The sequence below is a fragment of the Centruroides vittatus genome, unplaced genomic scaffold (genome assembly GCF_030686945.1).
Source record: "Centruroides vittatus isolate TY-2023 unplaced genomic scaffold, ASM3068694v2 contig_549, whole genome shotgun sequence".
Classification (NCBI taxonomy): domain Eukaryota; kingdom Metazoa; phylum Arthropoda; class Arachnida; order Scorpiones; family Buthidae; genus Centruroides; species Centruroides vittatus.
Window position 1 is genome coordinate 4,744,285 of NW_027122325.1, and position 19,383 is coordinate 4,763,667.

Sequence of the window (19,383 nt, forward strand, 5' to 3'; positions counted from 1 at the left end):
ATTTTCTTATATGGCAAAGAAATGACATATCTAATTATGTAATTGATTTTACACAAAGTTTTTCATTTTTTGTAAATGAATAAAGTGTTTTTTAATAAAAAAATTTATATAATTGTGTACAAAAAGAGCTTAAATAAACTTGGCAAAATATTACATGATGGAAAGGGGAAATGCAGAGACCTTAATAGGTCAGGGAATAATGTCATAATTGGTTAGGGAAAGTCAGGGAATCACAGATAGAATTACCTGTATGGACCTTGTAAATCTAAAAATAATTAGAAATACAGTGATCGGTTAATGAACATAATTCATTCCAAGACTGTGTTTGCTATCCAAAATGTTCGTTAACCAATTATCAATTTACCATAGATTTCTATGGAAATTTGATTAATTCGTTCTGGAGATCCCAAAACATAAAAAGTTATACTTTCTTACTATGTTTATTTATATGTAATAATAAAAATACATATATACAGTCATGTTTTTTTTCTGTTTGTGGGTCATTAAAGAATCTGTTTAATGTCGATTGCTTTTCTCTCTTCTCAGGGTTTTTTGGAAGTAATTAATGGCATTTTTGTTGTAGAGATCCCTAAGCCTATTAACATCAACCTGGTTTGGATGCCATTTTAAGACCATTGTTCTGATGTCATCCCACTTCTTCAAAAGATCTTTAATAGCAGATGTCAGCATTGATCCTCTTTTTCAGAAGAAAACACATCTCGCTGAGTTTCTTGGTGTTCTTCATTCAAGAGTTCTTAGAGTTCTTCTGTCGTCAGATCAGTTTCAGATTCTATTATGAGCTTTTCAATGTCATCTTTATTCACTTCCAATTTCAGATATCTAGCAGTTGTCACAATTTCATCCATGATTTCAGGGACATCATCTCTGTCTCCCTGAATGCAGGAGGGACACAGCTTTTGCCAAACAGAATTCAACTGTTATTGAGTGACTTCTGACCTTGTCTTTTGAATGAGCCTGATAGCTTCAAAAATATCAAATTTTTCTTCCCAAAACATTTTTAATGTCATCATTGAGGCGAACTGGCATGCTTCAAAATATTGATGAAACAGTGCTTGAATGTACAATTTCTTGAAACCTCTTGATCTAATGGTTGAATCAACAAAGTGGTATTTGGAGGCAGAAACTGAAATGTCAGCCAGGGAAAGTCTTCCAGCAAATTATCTTCAAGGTCTTTTTGATGTCCCTGGTGCATTGTTCAATAGCAACAGTGCTTTTAATGGCAATTCATTGGTGTGAAGGTAATCTTTGATGCTTAGAGCACAAACTTTAAACAGCCATTCTTTGAAAAGAGCCTGTATGACCCATGCCCTTTTATTCAATCTCCACATCACTAGCAGTCTTTCTTTAATTATGGAATTTTTTGAATGCTTTAGGGTTTGCAGAGTGATAGACAAGAAGTGGGATAAGCTTCATATCACCATTAGCATTAGCTCCCAAAAATAACATCAATTGGTCTTTCATGGGTTTATGCCCAGGAATATTATCTTTATCTTTCATGATGTAGGTACAGTTTGGCAAGAGCTTCCAAAATAAACCAGTTTCATGACAATTGAAAATTTGTTTTGTTTTTTTTTTTTCGTTAATTTTTCATCATTTTCCCTTTTGGGGATCAGAATCACCTTGTTTCACTTTCGCATTACAAGGATGACGTTTCTTTAATTTTTTTCTATCTTTATCTATCAATTAAACATGTATTCGTACAAACAGGATAGTATAAAATAATACATAAAAACACTGAAAGCGTTCTTGTCTGTCTTACAGAGGTCCAGCTACTTGCTGGGTTATAGGCTAAGGAGGTAACTTCCTCCCCTCCTTTACATCAAGATTCTTCTTGCGAAGGTCAATAGGTCAGGTAGAAGTTTTTTATCACGTATCATTAGGTACATGTCAAGATTAGAGTCGTCATTACATTGTTGATGTAAAGTCGAGATCTCAATACGTTCTTTCTCGTACTTGCCGCATTTAAGGAGTAAGTGTTCAAGGTCTTGATTATCTTCTCCACATGAACAGGTTGCGGTTCTACGTTTTCCTATTCTTTGAAGGTATTTGTAGCAATTGCAATGGCCTGTATATAATTGACTTGTAAGATGGCCAACTGGAAGCCAACGAAGATCTTTAATTTGTTCTTCCACACTTGGCAATAGCCAAAACGTGTGTCTACCCTTATTCGAGTCGGTCCGGCGTTCTTGCCATTCCATTAGAGTATCGTTTCTTATCATGTTCTTAACCCCTGATATAGCGATTTTATCAAAGTTTATTTCAGATAAGCAGGTTGCTTCCTTAGCTAATAAGTCTGCTTTCTCATTACCCATAACACCCGTATGGGCTCTTATCCAGCGAAATTTGATATCCAGACTGCTCTTGCTAATAGCTGTTTTGATCTTAAGTGCCATTCCATTTTTAACAGTAAACTGTTTAAGTGTAGCTATGGCCGATCTGCTGTTGGAATTTATAATAATACAGCCGGTGTGGTAGGTTGTAGTTGCCCATTCCACTGCTTTATCTATCGCTAGCAATTCAGCTTGGTAGACTGAACACTGATTTCCAAGTCTATATTTTCCTTCACATATTTGTATGTTGTCTCTTGTCACTACAAAGGCTGCACCTATGCCCTCGTCTATCTTCGAGCCGTCCGTAAATAGCTCGATATCGCCACTTTCATTATCATTGGCTATTCATATCGTTTGCCGTTTGTATGGCTTTGGCAACAGTACTGCTGTAGGCTTTAGATCTATTTCTGCCTGTGATAACTCCATTCCGTTAACTGTTATGTTTTTCCCCCTTCTGCACTGGTAGAGAGTGGCTTTCTCTTTGACTATTAAGTCTATTGGTGGGGTTCCTGCCACCAATTGTAGTGCCTCCGTGGAGGTTGTACAGTAAGCTTTAGTGAGTCTTAATAAGGCACATCTTTGTGCGCTATATAGTTTCTTTCTTATACAGTCAAACCTGTTTTTATGCGCTCTTTTTATGTGCGATTTTTTTAATGCGAATTTTTAATTTGTGCGGTATAGTTGGCGACTAGTCTCGTGCGATTCGTCATGTCTCACGTTGACTTATTATAGCTAAATAAACTTATTATAGCATAAATGCACTTATTATAGTAATATTATTGCATGAATATGCAAAAAATGAAATAATTTACTTTTTAAGTCAACAAAACACCACCTGGACAAAAATATGTAAAACAGACGATAGACCAGACGATGCAGTCAAGTGCTGACATCTGTTGTCAATAAATTCTATTTTGTACGGTTTTGAGTTATTTTCTATGTGAGACTTTTTTTATGCGGTCCCTGTTGACCGCATAAAAAAATTATTTTTTAATTGTGTTGCGAAAACTATTATTTACAGCCATTCGTGAAGTTTCGTGAGATTTTTTTTAATGCGTTTTTTTTAATGCGGTCCCTATCCCTCGCATAAAAACAGGTTTGACTGTACTTTCTTTATTGACTGCCTGATACCAGGCGATTGCCCCATATGATATACGTGGGATGAAGGCCCCCCTATAGATAACGTCAATGGCCTCGTGTCCTAGGCCCCAAGTAGCCTTAGCTACTCTTGCCAGGGCATTAAACATATGCGTGCACTTGTCTCTAGTTGTTACCACATGTGGGAGCCATGTCAGTCTATTGTCTAGGGTTATACCTAGATACTTTAGTTGCTTTTCAATTTTTAGAAAATTTGTTGTGGACAATATCTTTCTTTTTTAACGAATTCTTCAAATTTGAGACAGAACTTCTCAGCTTCTTCTTTATCTGCATTAACAGACTCGCCGTGAATTACCACATGTTTAATGCCAGGTCTCCTTCTAAAATTTGCAAATCATCCAGTGGTAGCCTTGAAATCTATCTCCTCGTGACGATTTTGAAGTTTGTTTCTTCAGTTCTTCAAAAATTTCTCTAGCTTTCTATTGAACGATAGTCATACTAGTTACATCTTTTTTCATTTCTTTTTCTTTTATCCAAATTAAAAGCAATCTCTCCATTTTTTCATGGATGGTACATCTTTGCCTGACAGTTTCACAAAGACTAAAAAATTATTTGTCGGAAAAGTAAACAAAAAGCTGGAATTACAATGGAGAGTTTCAAAGTTTGGGGAAATACTATTCGATTGGTATTGGGTTGAGTGTCAATGTTCATGTCTCCCATGCTCTGAAAGTTTTCGAATTGTTACCTGAAGACAAGGGAAAATCAATCAGTATTCGTTATTTTCCATTGCTTCTTATTTATGTTTGTTCTGTGAAATGTTCGTTATCTGAACATAAAAATCTCTCGCAAAAGTGTTCGTTATCCGATTTGTTTGCTATCCAAACTGTTCATTAACTGATCACCCACGGTTTAATATAAAGTAAGAAAGAATATAATGAAATTTCTTCCAGCTATGATGAATATCATCTTTATTACTAAAAAAAGGGAAATATTTTTTTTATAATGATGATATTTATGGTAATGTGACATGAATGTGCAGTAGTCTCTGCAACAAAGTAAAAATAAAGGCATTTCTGTTAAAATTAAAACAATACAAAAAATTTGTCAAATATTAAAAAGTTTTATTAGTATGAATATTGTATTTACATTAATTTATATAGGCCTACAAACTATATAGTTTATATTTTAAAAATTGCCATAAAATTGAATAAATACAAAATTATTATTATATTTTATATGTACCATATTTGCTAAATTCAAGTAAATATAAATTTTGTATTTTCAAAGGAATCTTTGCTAACAAGTTCTAAACATCTGCATTTCCAAACAAAGTATTTATGCGATAATGAAGTTATTTCAGTTTCAAATCAGGACGAAGTAAAGGTATTTCTTCTGTTTTAATTCTGATTTTTAAAAATATTCTTATATAATTTATGAAGTAATAACTGAGTCAATTCAGCTCTTGTTATTAGCAAGGTTGAGGCTGAAGTTTTAAACACGAAAACATGTATGTCTGAAGTTCAGCACTGCCATCCTGTAAGCCTAGAAGTTTGACAATGGTGTTTGAAAAGTCAGTGGAATCATGCTTGACATTTCAAATGCCATTGTCAAACTTCTAGGCTTACAGGATGGCGGCGCTGAACGTCCGACGTACACATTTTTGTGTTTAAAACTTCGGCCTCAATCTCGCTATTAATTATAATTTATATATTATAGTATTAAATTTCATCTTTGTTTTAATTATAGTTTTCTTTATAATCATTGACAAAAGTTTAAGTAGTTATAGAAGACAAGGAAAAATCACATATTGAATGCTCTTTAAGATATTTTATTCTATAGAAGATTAATAGGATTTATTTTTAAAATAAATTATTCATAAAATATAGCTATTTATATTGATATTACTTCACATTATGAGTGTAATGCATTTCTCAAAATAATATTTATTTGTAAAAATATAGATTTTTAAGAATTATAAAATAGCTAATTTGAAATCTTCTCTAATCTTCTGTATTATCTAAACTTATTTTATTAATGTAATATTTATAATTGAAAATTTAATATTGTAAACTTCATGTTATATACAACAAAACAGTTATATTTTTCAACAACTATTTATTCAAAATACATATTGTATTTTATTCCATAAACTGCATACCAAACAGTATTTATTTTCAATTACAATAGGAATAGTCTTGCAATAATAAATTTCCTCCCCATAATTAACAGTAAAACCCTGATTAAAATACATAAATACAATGATTAAAATATAACAAAGCAATAAACAACAAGTATATAATATAAAATTATGAAAAAGAAAAGAAAAGTAAGAATTGTATAGTATTCTTTTACAGGCCTTTTTGAAATGGTAATAATCAATGCAATGTTAATATTTTGTCATTTGTAACATCAAAATTATTTAATATTTTACAATATTTAGGACATTAATGCTCCAAAATTTTATAATATATTCAATCTATTTAAATTTTAGAATATCAATGAAAAACAATCCGATGTGAACAGTTTTTGTTCTATTGAAGTGTAACATTGCAGCCTGCAAGAATAGACTTGTTTTCTGTGAAATGGTGTATGATGTTTATTGTTGTGTTCTATGAGAGTGTTCTTTGAATTTACTTAACATCTTGTTGAATCTTTTCTAATCTTTTAAGACTTTCTATTATAAAAATTGCTACTTTTCTGTTGAATAAAAATGCTGTGCTTCTTATGGCAGTCAATATGTTAATAAATTTTCATTTTGAGCTGGGTAAATGGGGTTCCATTATATTTTAATTTCATATTAAATAAATAATCTCAGGATTATATTAACCAATAGCTTATTATCAATATTCTTATTTTTATTTTAATTGTATTAAACACTCTTCTTACTGTCTTCTTTTCTTTAGAATTCATATACTTATGCAGAGATTAAATTGTTGAATCTAGTCTAAATAGAAAACAAAATCATTATTTTGCTGATAGCTGATTGAATGTAACAAAAAACTTTATACAGTTTTTTATCAATTTTGTAATTTCACTGTAATTACAGAGAAGTAAATGTGTGTGTATACAAAATTTTTGTCAATACATTCATAAGATTTTTCATAATAAAAAAAATTGATTGGGTTTTTTGGTATTCTGTTGAAGTTAAAATACAAAAGAAATAGAGAAAAATATGTATTTTGTTTATATGCAGATTACGTGAAACCATCTAGGTTACATTCTAAAGAAATGTGAGAAATAAATATCTTACTTTATTTTAAGTGTCAGCAAGTACTGTATACATACAGTATACAACTATATAGACATTGGATGCAATTCTGATTTGTAAAGTTTAAATTTTGAAATACTAATTACAAGATACATTAAATATATAACCTAAATGTTTAATCAAGAATAGTGTTTTAGTTACTTTTAAAATTTTGGTTAATGTAACCCTTGGTGCCAAGATTGCGGCTCGTCTCTGATTCCAGCAAGGAAACAGTGGGACACACGTTCTAACCTAACCTAACCTATTCTAATAATTTGGTTGCTAATAATTATGGTAATTTATTAGAATAGGTTAGGTTAGGTTAGAACGTGTGTCCCACTGTTTCCTTGCTGGAATCAGAGACGAGCCGCCATCTTGGCACCAAGGGTTACATTAACCAAAATTTCTTTCTGGAAATTAGTCTTCAATTATTTAAATTGCAAAAAATGAAACATGAATACATAATTAGAATTTTATTTCCTATTTTAAAAATTATTTCAATTTAACAGGTTAAAATAACTGAGGAAGAAAAGGAAAAGGCATATAACTATTGGCTAGAAGGTGTTAAATGTATTCCTGCTGTAAAACCACTTATTGATCCAATGTAAGTTAAAATGTAATTAAATAATAAAAATCAATTTTATCAATTAACCTTAATTTATAAGCTTGTTTTTAAACTTAAAATTATTTTAAATCTTACATTAAAGTATTAAAATAGTTAAAATTATCAAGATGGCAAATTTTGAGAAATTTTCTTATATTTTGACATAACAAATAGTATTCTATTGAACAATCTCAATAAAAATTATATAATGTATTGGTTGCATTATACAGTAGAGCGTCATTTATCCGAAAGCTGATCAACCGAAACATCGGTTAACTGAAAGCATTCCAGTCGGACTGTGTCCTGCTGAATCGAACGTTTTTGTTACTAGATTAACTTCCAAAATATAATTTTTTTGTTTTTATACTTTTCAGTATATTTATTTTTTTTGTGCAAAATAAAGAAATAATTTTTAATGATATAATAGCCATGATTATTATTATAAAAATTATCGTTAGGCTTAAAATTGACGAAAATTCAATGCGAAGCGACACGAAATGGAGAAAAATTTCAACATGGGATAGGTTAATATATTTTTTCATACATGATCGGTTATCCGAAAAATAAGTTATCCGAACAACCCCAGTCCCCAATTGATTTGGATAAACAACGCTTTACTGTATATTAGAATTTTAAAGTTTAACAAATTTGCTATCACTGTTAATATATACATTATGAGAAAACTTTACATCAGATTAATAATACAGTAAAGCTTTAAATTTCAAATTTGAAGGGACCAAAAAATGGCCAGTATGGAGGTGTGTGAAAATAGAAAAAATTTATATTCAAATGCAAAATAAAAAGCAGTAGAAGGAATACAATAATTTTGTGATGTATCATATTTATTTGAATCATTATTAGAACAACGTATGAGGCTGTAATAACAGTTCAAATAAATATAATGAATTTAGACATATCACAAAATTACTTCTCTAGTCAAAAATCAAACTTTTCATAATACATAATACATCAAATTTCAATATTCTCATTAGATCTGGTGGATTTTCCACTAAAGTGACTGTAATATATCTGTATAAGCAACCCAATGGCAGTCTATTTCAAATAAAGCAGACGGTCATTGGCTCGCTTATCCAACTGCATTAAAACTATTTTACCATGCTATGTGTTGAAAGGATTCACAGAACTTAACAGCTTGGCTGGCAATTGCCGAGTTCAATTACTCAAATTAAAATAGACAATGTTTAGGTACCTGAAATTTTGTTCAACTTTAGGAGTAGAAAAATATATTATAGTAGGGTATTCACCAAGACCAATAATCTAGTTTGACTTAAGAAGGGATTTGAGATCCAGAGATTTTATTGTATGTATGTAAAACATAGTCTTTCATTATATAGAAACTTTTTCAATTTTAGAAATATTTCAGAATTATAATAGTTATAATGCTGATCAGTTTAGTTTTAATGTAAAATATTTTTAACTCAAAAATATTTTGTGCTGTTTCATCAAGATTAAACGTAATTGAAATTTTTAACAGTCCCATGCAGATGAGAGGGGTCACCTTGTGACACTAGCTCATATTTTTGTTTATATTATAGACAAATATTAATTTTGGAATTTGAAGTTTTTTACTTTCATCCCCTATGGTTTGTAAATACTTTGGAGTATATTTGACAAAAATTCAGTAATTATAGTGGTTCCTATAAAAAAATTATCTGATGCTTTACAATGGATTGTTGCTCCTGTGTGAATACAGTAAAAACTACTTAGGCAACCACCTGCATTCAACGAGCACCTGTCAAAATGGGTAAACAATTTCTGGCACGGAATAGTTTATACATAGAGTTTTCGTATAAGTTACTTGTATTAAATGACCACCTGTGTAACGTGACCACAGGCATCAATTTTTGGTCGGAAACAACATACAACAACTGTAATAAACGACCACTTCCGCAAATATATCTGGTATAAACTATTCTTCGAACCCATCTCAAAAACATTTTCCCCTCCTAGTATAATGAATTAGTTTAAACTCTTGTACCCACCTTGGGCACTTTTCCCACTCTTGAAATTGGGTGTTAATGGATTAGTCCAGTTACAAAGGAAATTCATGTCAGTTTGTTTGAAAATATCAGAAAAATGAAAGAAATGCGAAGTTCTATCATTAGAAGATTGTGTTAAAGTTATCAGAGAAAGTGAAAATGGTTTATCACAATGGCAATTAGTGGCAAAGTTTAACTGTGGGAAAATGCAATTTATTGTACTGTAGACCTACAGTATTTTTCTTAGGGGTATAAAATATTGTACACAATACAATCAATCAGCTGATCTCATCATTTAATATAATTTATTTTATTTACTGTTTTTGAAGCTCATATACAGTACGTGTGTGATAAACAGTTTCTGTATCAACCTACCTTATTTTCACAATATTTCTAGAAAAATAATATTCAAGTAATTTTTGCACACAAAATATCCAAAAAACTATAAACACATTAATGCAAAAATCGGTTTTACAGGCAGCCTTCCTTTTTTGACTCCACAATTGTCATTGATGTAATGAAATTGTATTATGAGAAGAAATAATAAAATCATTTTATTATTAATTAATAATTTTTCTCATTGTACTTAAGAAAATATTAAATATTTAAAAAAATACAGTATTTTTTTAGTTAAAATAAGATTAAACTAACGAAAACCAAAACCAAAGTAGTGGAGAGATATATTGTGCTTCTATATCGATGACGTAATACACGTAACTGAGGAGCAAATGAAGAGAACCTAGTTGAATTAATTAAGTCGGAAAAAAGAAAGTGTGCATTATAATTGAGAAAATGCGAATACTGTACTAATCTTTAAAATATTAGTATTGAATCTGTTTTATAAAATCATGATGTTAATTGAGTTATCCGATAAAAATAAAATACAATACTAATATAGCTCTGTCATTGAAAAAATTTGTTTATTTTTGCTCACCTTGAGCTTTGCTTATTAGAAATGGCTAAAAAGTGCACAAAATACATATGGAAATACAGTATTACAGAACCACCTGTATTGGACGACCACCTGTTTAAAAGACCACTTTTTGAAAGGAACTGTGTGTGGTTTGCCATAGACAGGTTTTACTGTATTATATTATTTTGATTAAAGGAATTGTAATTCTGATTATAGTAGTAACTATAAAGTGTATTTAGTGTATTTATTGAGAAGCCAGAGATTATTCATTATTATAATTCAATCAAAACAGGTGTTGATACACTTGACAAATGTATTAGAACATATAGCTGTTGGCAGATGGCCAATGGCTGTGTTTTTTAATTTGATTGATGTAGTTGCTTATAATTCATGTGTGTTTTATTGCAAAGCAAATAAAACTTGGGCCAAAAAATATCTAAAATGTGAATGAGATCAAAAAGTTTTTTGAAGAGTCTAGGCAAATTATTATGCCAGATCAACATTAAATACAGAACTGAACATTCCCAAGGTTTACATAGCAGTTCAGTATCAAAACTAAAAGTATTTGGCTTTGAATGCAACCAAGGGGGAGTAATTTCAAGAGGGACAGTTCAAACGGAACCAAAAGGAAGAGCAACAAGGAATTTTACTAAAAGTATTCCTAATAAAGGGAGATGCTTTCTATTTCCAAGATCAGAAGACAGAAAATATATGAAATCTTGTACAAAGTGCGTGAAATACATTTTTCCTAGACATACATTGAAAGAGGAATGCTGTATTGTTAGAACATGTACTGAGTGTAATTAATTTAAATTTATAATAATTATTTTCAACAATAAAAATTGTACTTCTTACTATATACTGGATGAATTATTATTCTTCTCTCCACGAAAAACCTTTATAATCCAGTGATAGGTGTTTCTACAACAGCTAACGTTTTCAACTGGGTTGAAAACGTTAGCTGTTGTAGAAACACCTATCACTGGATTATAAAGGTTTTTCGTGGAGGGAAGAATAATAAAAATTGTTTTTAGTTCTAAAAGTTGTGTTATTTTAAAAATCAAAAATTATAGACTCAAACATATCAATAAAGAAATATATCAGCTTGGTGTCAACTTCTAACCCCCCTCATCCACAATGCATACATTTTATTTAAGTTGGGGTTACTTACTGACTCCCCTCATCTGGGTTTTCATGGTACAATTTTAGCATCTAGATGTGACTGTTAGTCTGTCCACAATAAAAGCTTCAATATATTCCACTTAGTAGAGGAAGTGTTAACAGTTGCATTTCTCTCATTTATTATAACTTTGTATAATATGAATATGAAATAAAGAAAAGTACAATGAGACAAATGATTATTTGTGTTATAAACATTTCATTTATTGAAACTGTGTCTTTGAAGTTGATACAGTATATAAATTATTTTTTCTCTTTTTATCTAATTTTTTATTTTATTCTTACATTTATCAAATATATATTGTATTATTTTACTTTGTATGTAATATAAAAACAAAATCAACAGAATCTCAACTATTTATGCAAACCAATAGTTTTTTTTAATAGTAAATAGTTAATATTGGTAAGAGACAATAAAGAAAAGCAAAGTCAATGCTTTTGTTTTTTCTTTGGAAATGGAAGTAAGAGTGAAGAGTTTAATTGTATAATAATACAATTAAACTTTTCTTCTAACAAGTAAAATTAAACTAAATTTTATTTCATAGAAAATAATAACAACAATGATTTTATTTATTTTTTAGTTTGCCTGTAAAAGGAGAAAAAAATATTCTTGTTACAAGTGCTCTCCCTTATGTCAATAATGTTCCTCATCTTGGTAATATTATTGGTGCAGTATTGAGTGCAGATGTATTTGCTAGGCAAGTATTTATTTTATTTAAAACTTTAAAGATGAAAGTTTAAATAAATTTTACTAAATTAACTGTTATATATATACTATATTTATTTTTATTAGGTATTGTCGATTACAACAATATAATACTTTATATATTTGTGGTACTGATGAATATGGCACCGCTACAGAAACTAAAGCTTTAGAAGAAGGTGTAACACCAAGAGAAATCTGCGATAAATATTTTAGATTACATTCAGAGATTTATAGTTGGTTTAATATTTCCTTTAATTACTTTGGGAGAACAACAACAGAATGGCAAACAAAGTTAGTCCTAGATTTTTATTTATTAAATACTTGTTAATTAATTATATATACTGTATATATAAATAAGGATGTTTGTTTGTTTGCTACGCATGGCCAATTGCTACGAAACTTGGCAGCTATGTTCACATACTCGTTACTTAGGTAATGTCCTACATCCAACTCCAAATTGTATTGGATTTCTGTCTACATTTGATTTGCTGGCTTTACATGTAGTGTCATCTATTTGAAAAAAAAATTAAGAAAATAATAAACTAAGTATACTTTTACAAAAAAGGATATAAATTTAAATATATATATTATATTCACTTAATTACGGCAACAACAGTGGGAAATAGACATGCCATTACTCCAGTACTCTGACAGGTAGCACATAGCAGTTGCCTGCAAGGAGTGAAATAGTGTTTGCCCTGTATATCATACTTTTCCTGTTAGCAATAGAGTCATGCCAGTTATGTGTCTAACTCTGTTCAGTTGAAAATTTTTGAATTAAAAAAACATGACTTGCAGTTTGTATTGGAAGTTTGTATACAGTTAATCTGGGCCTCCTATTTGTAAGCTTTCCATATCTAGTCTCAACTTTTATCTATCTAACTTTGTTCTCGAGATTAGGGAAGGACAGACATTAGACAGATAACAGTGGGAATTCATAGATCTACAGTTTTTTTCAAATTGCAGCCCAATAAGTATCCTCCAGTGACTGAATGGATAAAACCACTGAACACCAATAGTTGGTTGTGGGTTTATGTATCATTAATGGACTGGCCATGTGGAGTTTTCTGGGTTTTCTTCATGTTAGTAACACCAAAATAGGGGCTAGCTTTACATAAGTCTTTCCAGGATGCATTCTCTTTGACAGATTGCTCACATGTGCTGCCATAACCAAATAAACCAAACCAATTTTAATAATTTTTCTATAAATGTGATATTTACGAGGACGTACTTAACTACCACAAAACCTTGACACCACACTTCTCCTCTGATTTCATCTTCCCTTATTAACTCATAAACCCATTGCCCCATACTTCCTTCACTGATACTGCTTGAAGATATTTTAACATTCAGCCAAATTAATGTACATGCTACAATTTTAAGGCAAAGTAGAGCTTGAAGTCTTTTTTGTGCTGACATTGATTTTTCCTATTTATTATCATGGTGACATTGCTTCTTTGTAAATTTCTTGTAGTTGTAGTCTGTGTAATGTGCACTTTATACACATGTTGAATCTTACTGTCAAATCTGCTTTCAGTATTCTTATGCCACAACTTTCAAAAGTTTTCTTTACTTAGATGTTTTTTCTGAGCTTTACTTTTTCAACTTGGTTTCACCAGTTTTTTTATGGGATCATATAAAAGCAATTATTCTCACATTTTTACAATATTGTTTTATTTAAACAAGTCTTACATGAAGTCTTTCAGATGATAAGGTTAGCAACTTTGATCACATGCAGGGCCTTCACAACCTATCTAAAATGGATCACTTTTCTAATACTAATAGTAGACCAGTATTAATTAGTTGTTGATCATCTCTCTCCCAGGAGATGGTCAACTACTACTTTTAGTCAAATTAACTTCAACCTCCTTCTGCAACAGTCCCTTCTTCCTGTTGGACCCACCAGTATCGTGACATTCGAATAAGAAAATTACTTAATACAAGGTTACTGGTGAATACAAAATATGATGCAAGTGGTTTTTGAGGGTGCCAGATTTAAATATTTGGTCCATTTTCTGTGAAATTTGATTCATTGGTCATAATACCATACAATGCATAACGGCCCCAAATATGGAATGGACGTTTGAACAAACACCCAACTCTTCTTTTTGTCATCAGATCTCAAAGCAGTTGGTGGGAAAATAGAGCTGTGGACAAGATTATCGACATACTTGAACTTGGATGTTGTATAACCAGCATTGTGTACTACTGTAACAACCTGACTCAATTCTTTGTGTACAAGTGACGATGACAAAGTGTATATATAAATATACCCTGCGGATAAGAACAGCAATGGCACATTTATACATATCTGGGAGGCTGAAAAGAGTTGGCTGGTATGATGTAAGAGGATAGTTTGAATTTGTGGTGCGCTGAGAATCCAGGTTGTGTAGAAATTCCATGTATAGACAAATCTAGGAAGGTAATTGTTCTTTCCTTTTTCTTCCATAGAGAAAGAAATGGGGGGGGTAAACTCTGGCTACAGATTGAATGAAAGTTAACAATTCCTCAGTGGTACCATCCCAAGCAATTAAGATATATTCTACATACCTAATATATAGTAAGGGGTAATGTCTCTTAATGGTAAAACACTTTATACTCTAAATTTAGTTGCCTTACAATTCTTAATTGTACTTTATTATAAATTGTCTACTTGGACCTAACGTATTAATAAGACTTTATACCAGTGTATTGGTTATCAACACAAGGAGGAGTTCATAATCAGAAAAATCAAAAATCTTTATTTTATCACCTGTACCTGCACTACAGATGATAAAATAAAGATTTTTGATTTTTCTGATTATGAACTCCTCCTTGTGTTGATAACCAATACACTGGTATAAAGTCCTATTAATACGTTAAGTCCAAGTAGACAATTTATAATAAACTTTATACTCTAATTTCTCATAATTAACTCAGCCAAAACAACTGAGAGAGAAGAGCCCATAGGGCCACCTTGTTTTTGTAAAAAATACTGGCTATTAAATTGGAAATAATTGTGTTGAGTGACCAGAAGGAGAGCCAAGTATTTGTTGAACTGTGAAAGCTTTTTCTAGCAAAAGGGTGTTAGTAAGAATTACAGCCTCAAAATTCAGTATGGATGGATAGAACAAATTTACATCAATTTTGTAAAACCAAAAAGTCTCCGTTGGGATTGAACCCAATCTGTTAACGATACTTGTTTCAGCTTGCAAAGCTGAAACAAGTATCGTTTCAGCTTTGCAAGCTTTGCAGCTTTCAGCTTGTTGAAGAGACCACAAAATTGGAGTCGGAACAATTGTAGTGAGCAATGTAGCTAAGGCCTTCTCTAAATGGTATGTTGGGTGAGTATGTTTGTTGACCAACGGATGTAGAGGCCATCCAGGGTTATGAGTTTTTCCCTCAAAGAAGAGCCATGGGCAAGATACATTTGTTGGTGAATGAAGAGGTTCTGCCTCGTGATCTGTATTGTACATGTTTTCAAAAGACATGGCATTGTACTTCTTATAAAACCACAGATTTCCCTGTGCAGATTATTATGTAATGCTAGGGATAGTTTTATCTATTTGAGAAGTCAAGGTTCTACATGGTTCTTTTACAGCAGACACAAACAGGAGCAAAAATATTTTATATTGGGGCCACAACTAGAAAATTGGCTTGCCACTTTCAAGAACATCAAGATGATATAAAAAATTGCAGAACCACTACCGAACTTGCTAGAAGTGCTTTAGAAAATGGTTATGGTGTATTATGGGTCAATACCATCCTACTTCAATGGTGTTCAGATTGTGGGGTTGTTTTCATATGGGAGTCACTTTACATAATAACACTTAGTTTGTGTAACGAACCTTTGTTTGACTTTCCAGTAATATGGCACATATTATATAGGAAGTTAGCATGATAATTTTTGTTCAAGTTAATTCTAAATTATACATTTTCTGCACTAATTTATTTCTGCTTTATTTATTTATTATTATTATAGTTTTTTCAATGTATTGATGCATCCTATGGAATAAGTTTTAAATTTGTTGTTTGAAACACATTAACATATATTTTAAATTATAAATTTCCATTATTCTATAACTGAAGAAGAGAATTTGAAATTTCTCAAAAGTACTTGTAGTGATATTTCAAGTAAAATAATAACACCAACATACAGTGTTAGTATTTTCTTAAGAATTTTGAATATAAAATAGGAAATTAATTTTAAAAAGAAATTAAAAACAGAAATAAAACGAAGTTTAATAAAAGTTTAGCATTACATGAGATCTTAAATAGCAGGAAATATTATGTGAATAAAATTTAAAATAGATTTCTTTCATTTCATTTACAAGTATAGGTAATTTAAAGTAAACTTATGTATGTATGTAAATAAAATGAAAGTAATCTATTTTAAATTTTATTTACATAACATTTCCTGTTATATGATATTTCATGTATTGCTAAACTTCTGAAGTTGAACTTTATTTTTATTTTATTCTGTTTCTAGTTTAAAAGAGCATTCTTTTCAAAAATATGAAATGCTACATTTAGTTTGAAAAACAAGTATTTCCTACTAATACAAATAGCTTTTCAAGTTTGACAAGATTGATTAAAAATTTAATTTTAAAATTTAAATTTTCTTTGAAATCTAAACAGGTTAAATGTTGCTACTGTAATTGTAAACAAATGTGTGTGGCCAAGGCAGTTACATCATTAGCCTAACCTCTCTGGAGACCTCAGATCAAATCCTAGCAGGTTAAATAACCCTGGAATTTTTTGGAAGTGGTCTTTCCAGATATTTCAGTTATTGGCCCTCACCATCTGGTTGTGTCTCATTGTGGCATAGTCAAATCCATGATGTGCATGAAGGAAAGCTATCTTAGTGTCCATATAGGGTGAAAAGAGCCCAAACAAAAAACTTTTTGTGCAATAAATTTAAATAAAAATCAATGCTAAATGATGATAATATATTTGCTTATCTTATAATTGAGATGGGTTGATGATGATGATAATAATAATAATAATAATAATAATAAGCACAGAGCCCAAATGGTTAGGAGTTGAAAGTTGAAATTTGGTACACAGTTAGGGTACGTCATGAGAACCTACACTAAGAAGGGATTTTTCGAAATTCCTTCCACGGGGAGGGAGAGGATTAATGCTTATCCTAAGAAACAGGTTCTTCTGTACTATTTTAGATGCAATTTTTTATTTTTAACTGCACTTTAGAGGGTACACTGTGAGAATGCACCCTAATAAAAAATTTTTGTAAATCCCCGTGGAGAAGAGGTAGAGGGTTAAGGATTACCTTGAAGAACTCGGCTTCTATTGAACTACTTTAGATGCGCTTTTTACTGCGTTTTAATATGGTATGCCATGAAAATGCACATTAAGAAGGGATTTTTGGAAATTCAACTCTCCCAGGGAAAAGGAAAGAGTTAGTTTTAGTCAGTATAAAGTGTAAATAATAAAGAAGGAAAGTAAATAGTGGCACATATAATATACATTTTGGAAATTAATAAATATTTTAATCATTTCCACTGTTTGGGTAACCCAAAAACAATAAATCCAAAATAAACATGAAAAAGATGGAATTTATTGTACAGCACTTGTGAGATAACATCAGTTTCTTTACTTGTGATGTCTTTATGGTTATTTAAAACTTCTAACATAACTTTTATGAATGTTTATTTTGTCATCTGTATTGAAACACCAACTGAAGAGAGACTTTTTCTGAATCCAAAATACATTTTGGGTGTATTGTGTATATACACTGGACGACAAAAAAAATAACGCACCAGGAAGGACTTGTTGGATTTGAACAAAAATTGGTATGTGACATTGTCATAGCTAGACAGGTATATGATTGCAACCATAAAGCAAAAACATACTTTATTGTGCAGTAATGTTCAATACAGTGCAGGCACTAATATCCCGTTGGGCCGCCTCTAGTGCGGATATAAGCTGTGATATGCCTCGGCATGGAGGCATAAAGGTTCCATATAATGTTCTGTGGCATATCTGTCCACACGTGATGCAACTGGGACTCAAGATGCGTCAGATCCCGCAGCTGTCACAGCTGGCGTCCCAGGTAGTCTCACACATGTTCGATTAATGATAAATCTGGAGACCGTGCAGGCCAAGGAAGTGTGGCAATGTTATGTAGGCATGCTTGGGAGACCGCTGTAGTGTGTGGCTGGGCATTATTCTGCTGGAATATGCCTGTCGGAAGCCCTGCCATGAGGGGCAACACATGTGGCCGGAGGTTGTATTGCACATATTGTTGGGCTGTGAGGGTAGTATGCATGATAACTAGAGGTGTCCTACTGTCGTATGTTATGGCTCCTCACACCATAACACCAGGGGTTGGGCCCGTGTGCCGCTCCACAGTATAGGCTGGGTTGATATAGCCCCCAAACAAAAGCGGGATTCGTCGCTGAAGACAATATGCTGCCAGTCAGTAGCTGTCCATGATTGTCAGTGCAAGACAGCACTGCAGATGGAGGTGTTGGTGGGTGGCTGTTAATGGTAGAACACATACTGGCCGTCGGGAGACCAATCTGCCTTCTACTAAGCGCCTGGAAATGGTGCAGCTGGATACATGGTTTTGTAACGCATGCTGCATGCTGGATACATGGTTTTGTAACGCATGCAGCTTCGTCGTCTACCATTCATGCTGCTGCATGAATGGTAGACGACGAAGCTGTAGGTGCTATCCGTGCTTGATGTACAATGAGATGATCCTCCCACCTGGTGGTCTGTCGATAGCGTCTGGAGCCTGTTTGCCATTCATGCGTTCCCCTACATCCCCACTGCTCATAACACATCCTAACAGTTCCATCAGAATGGTTCAGATGGCAGCCAATCCAGCGATATGACCATTCTCCTCCTCTCAATCCAACGATGCGACCTCTCTCAAACTCACTTAACTGAGTGTAAGGCTGTCGAATGTGTCATAGAGGCATGTCTGTCACTCAACAAAGTCACAACCATCAACACAAGCGCAGGACATATGCACAAGTCGTCACAGCGTGCACCTTTATACCAGACAGAGGAAGCACTTTTCTACCCTTTGGTGGCGATACAACACAAGAAACTGATCCCAAAAGCTAATCATTTACATATCTAACTATGATGATGCAACATACCAATTTTTATTCAAATCCAACAAGTCCTTCATGGTGCGTTATTTTTTTTTGTCGTCCAGTGTATATATTGGGTGTATTATGTATATATATATATTAGATTTAATTATTGTAAAATTTCTTTACCTTTTTGTAAATTTAAATATAAAATAAATTTAAGAAATTATGTTCATATTGAC

General features: G+C 31.9%; 1 protein-coding gene across 1 annotated transcript in view; it reads left to right on the forward strand.

Annotated features, from left to right (window-relative positions):
- MetRS (methionyl-tRNA synthetase 1) overlaps positions 1-19,383 on the forward strand; it is a 60,215-nt gene that overhangs the window by 15,067 nt on the left and 25,765 nt on the right. The window contains exons 7-10 of the mRNA XM_067274503.1: positions 4,737-4,832; positions 7,206-7,300; positions 11,974-12,090; positions 12,186-12,389. Of these exons, the coding sequence (XP_067130604.1) occupies positions 4,737-4,832; positions 7,206-7,300; positions 11,974-12,090; positions 12,186-12,389 (512 nt within the window). The remainder of the gene's footprint in view (positions 1-4,736; positions 4,833-7,205; positions 7,301-11,973; positions 12,091-12,185; positions 12,390-19,383) is intronic.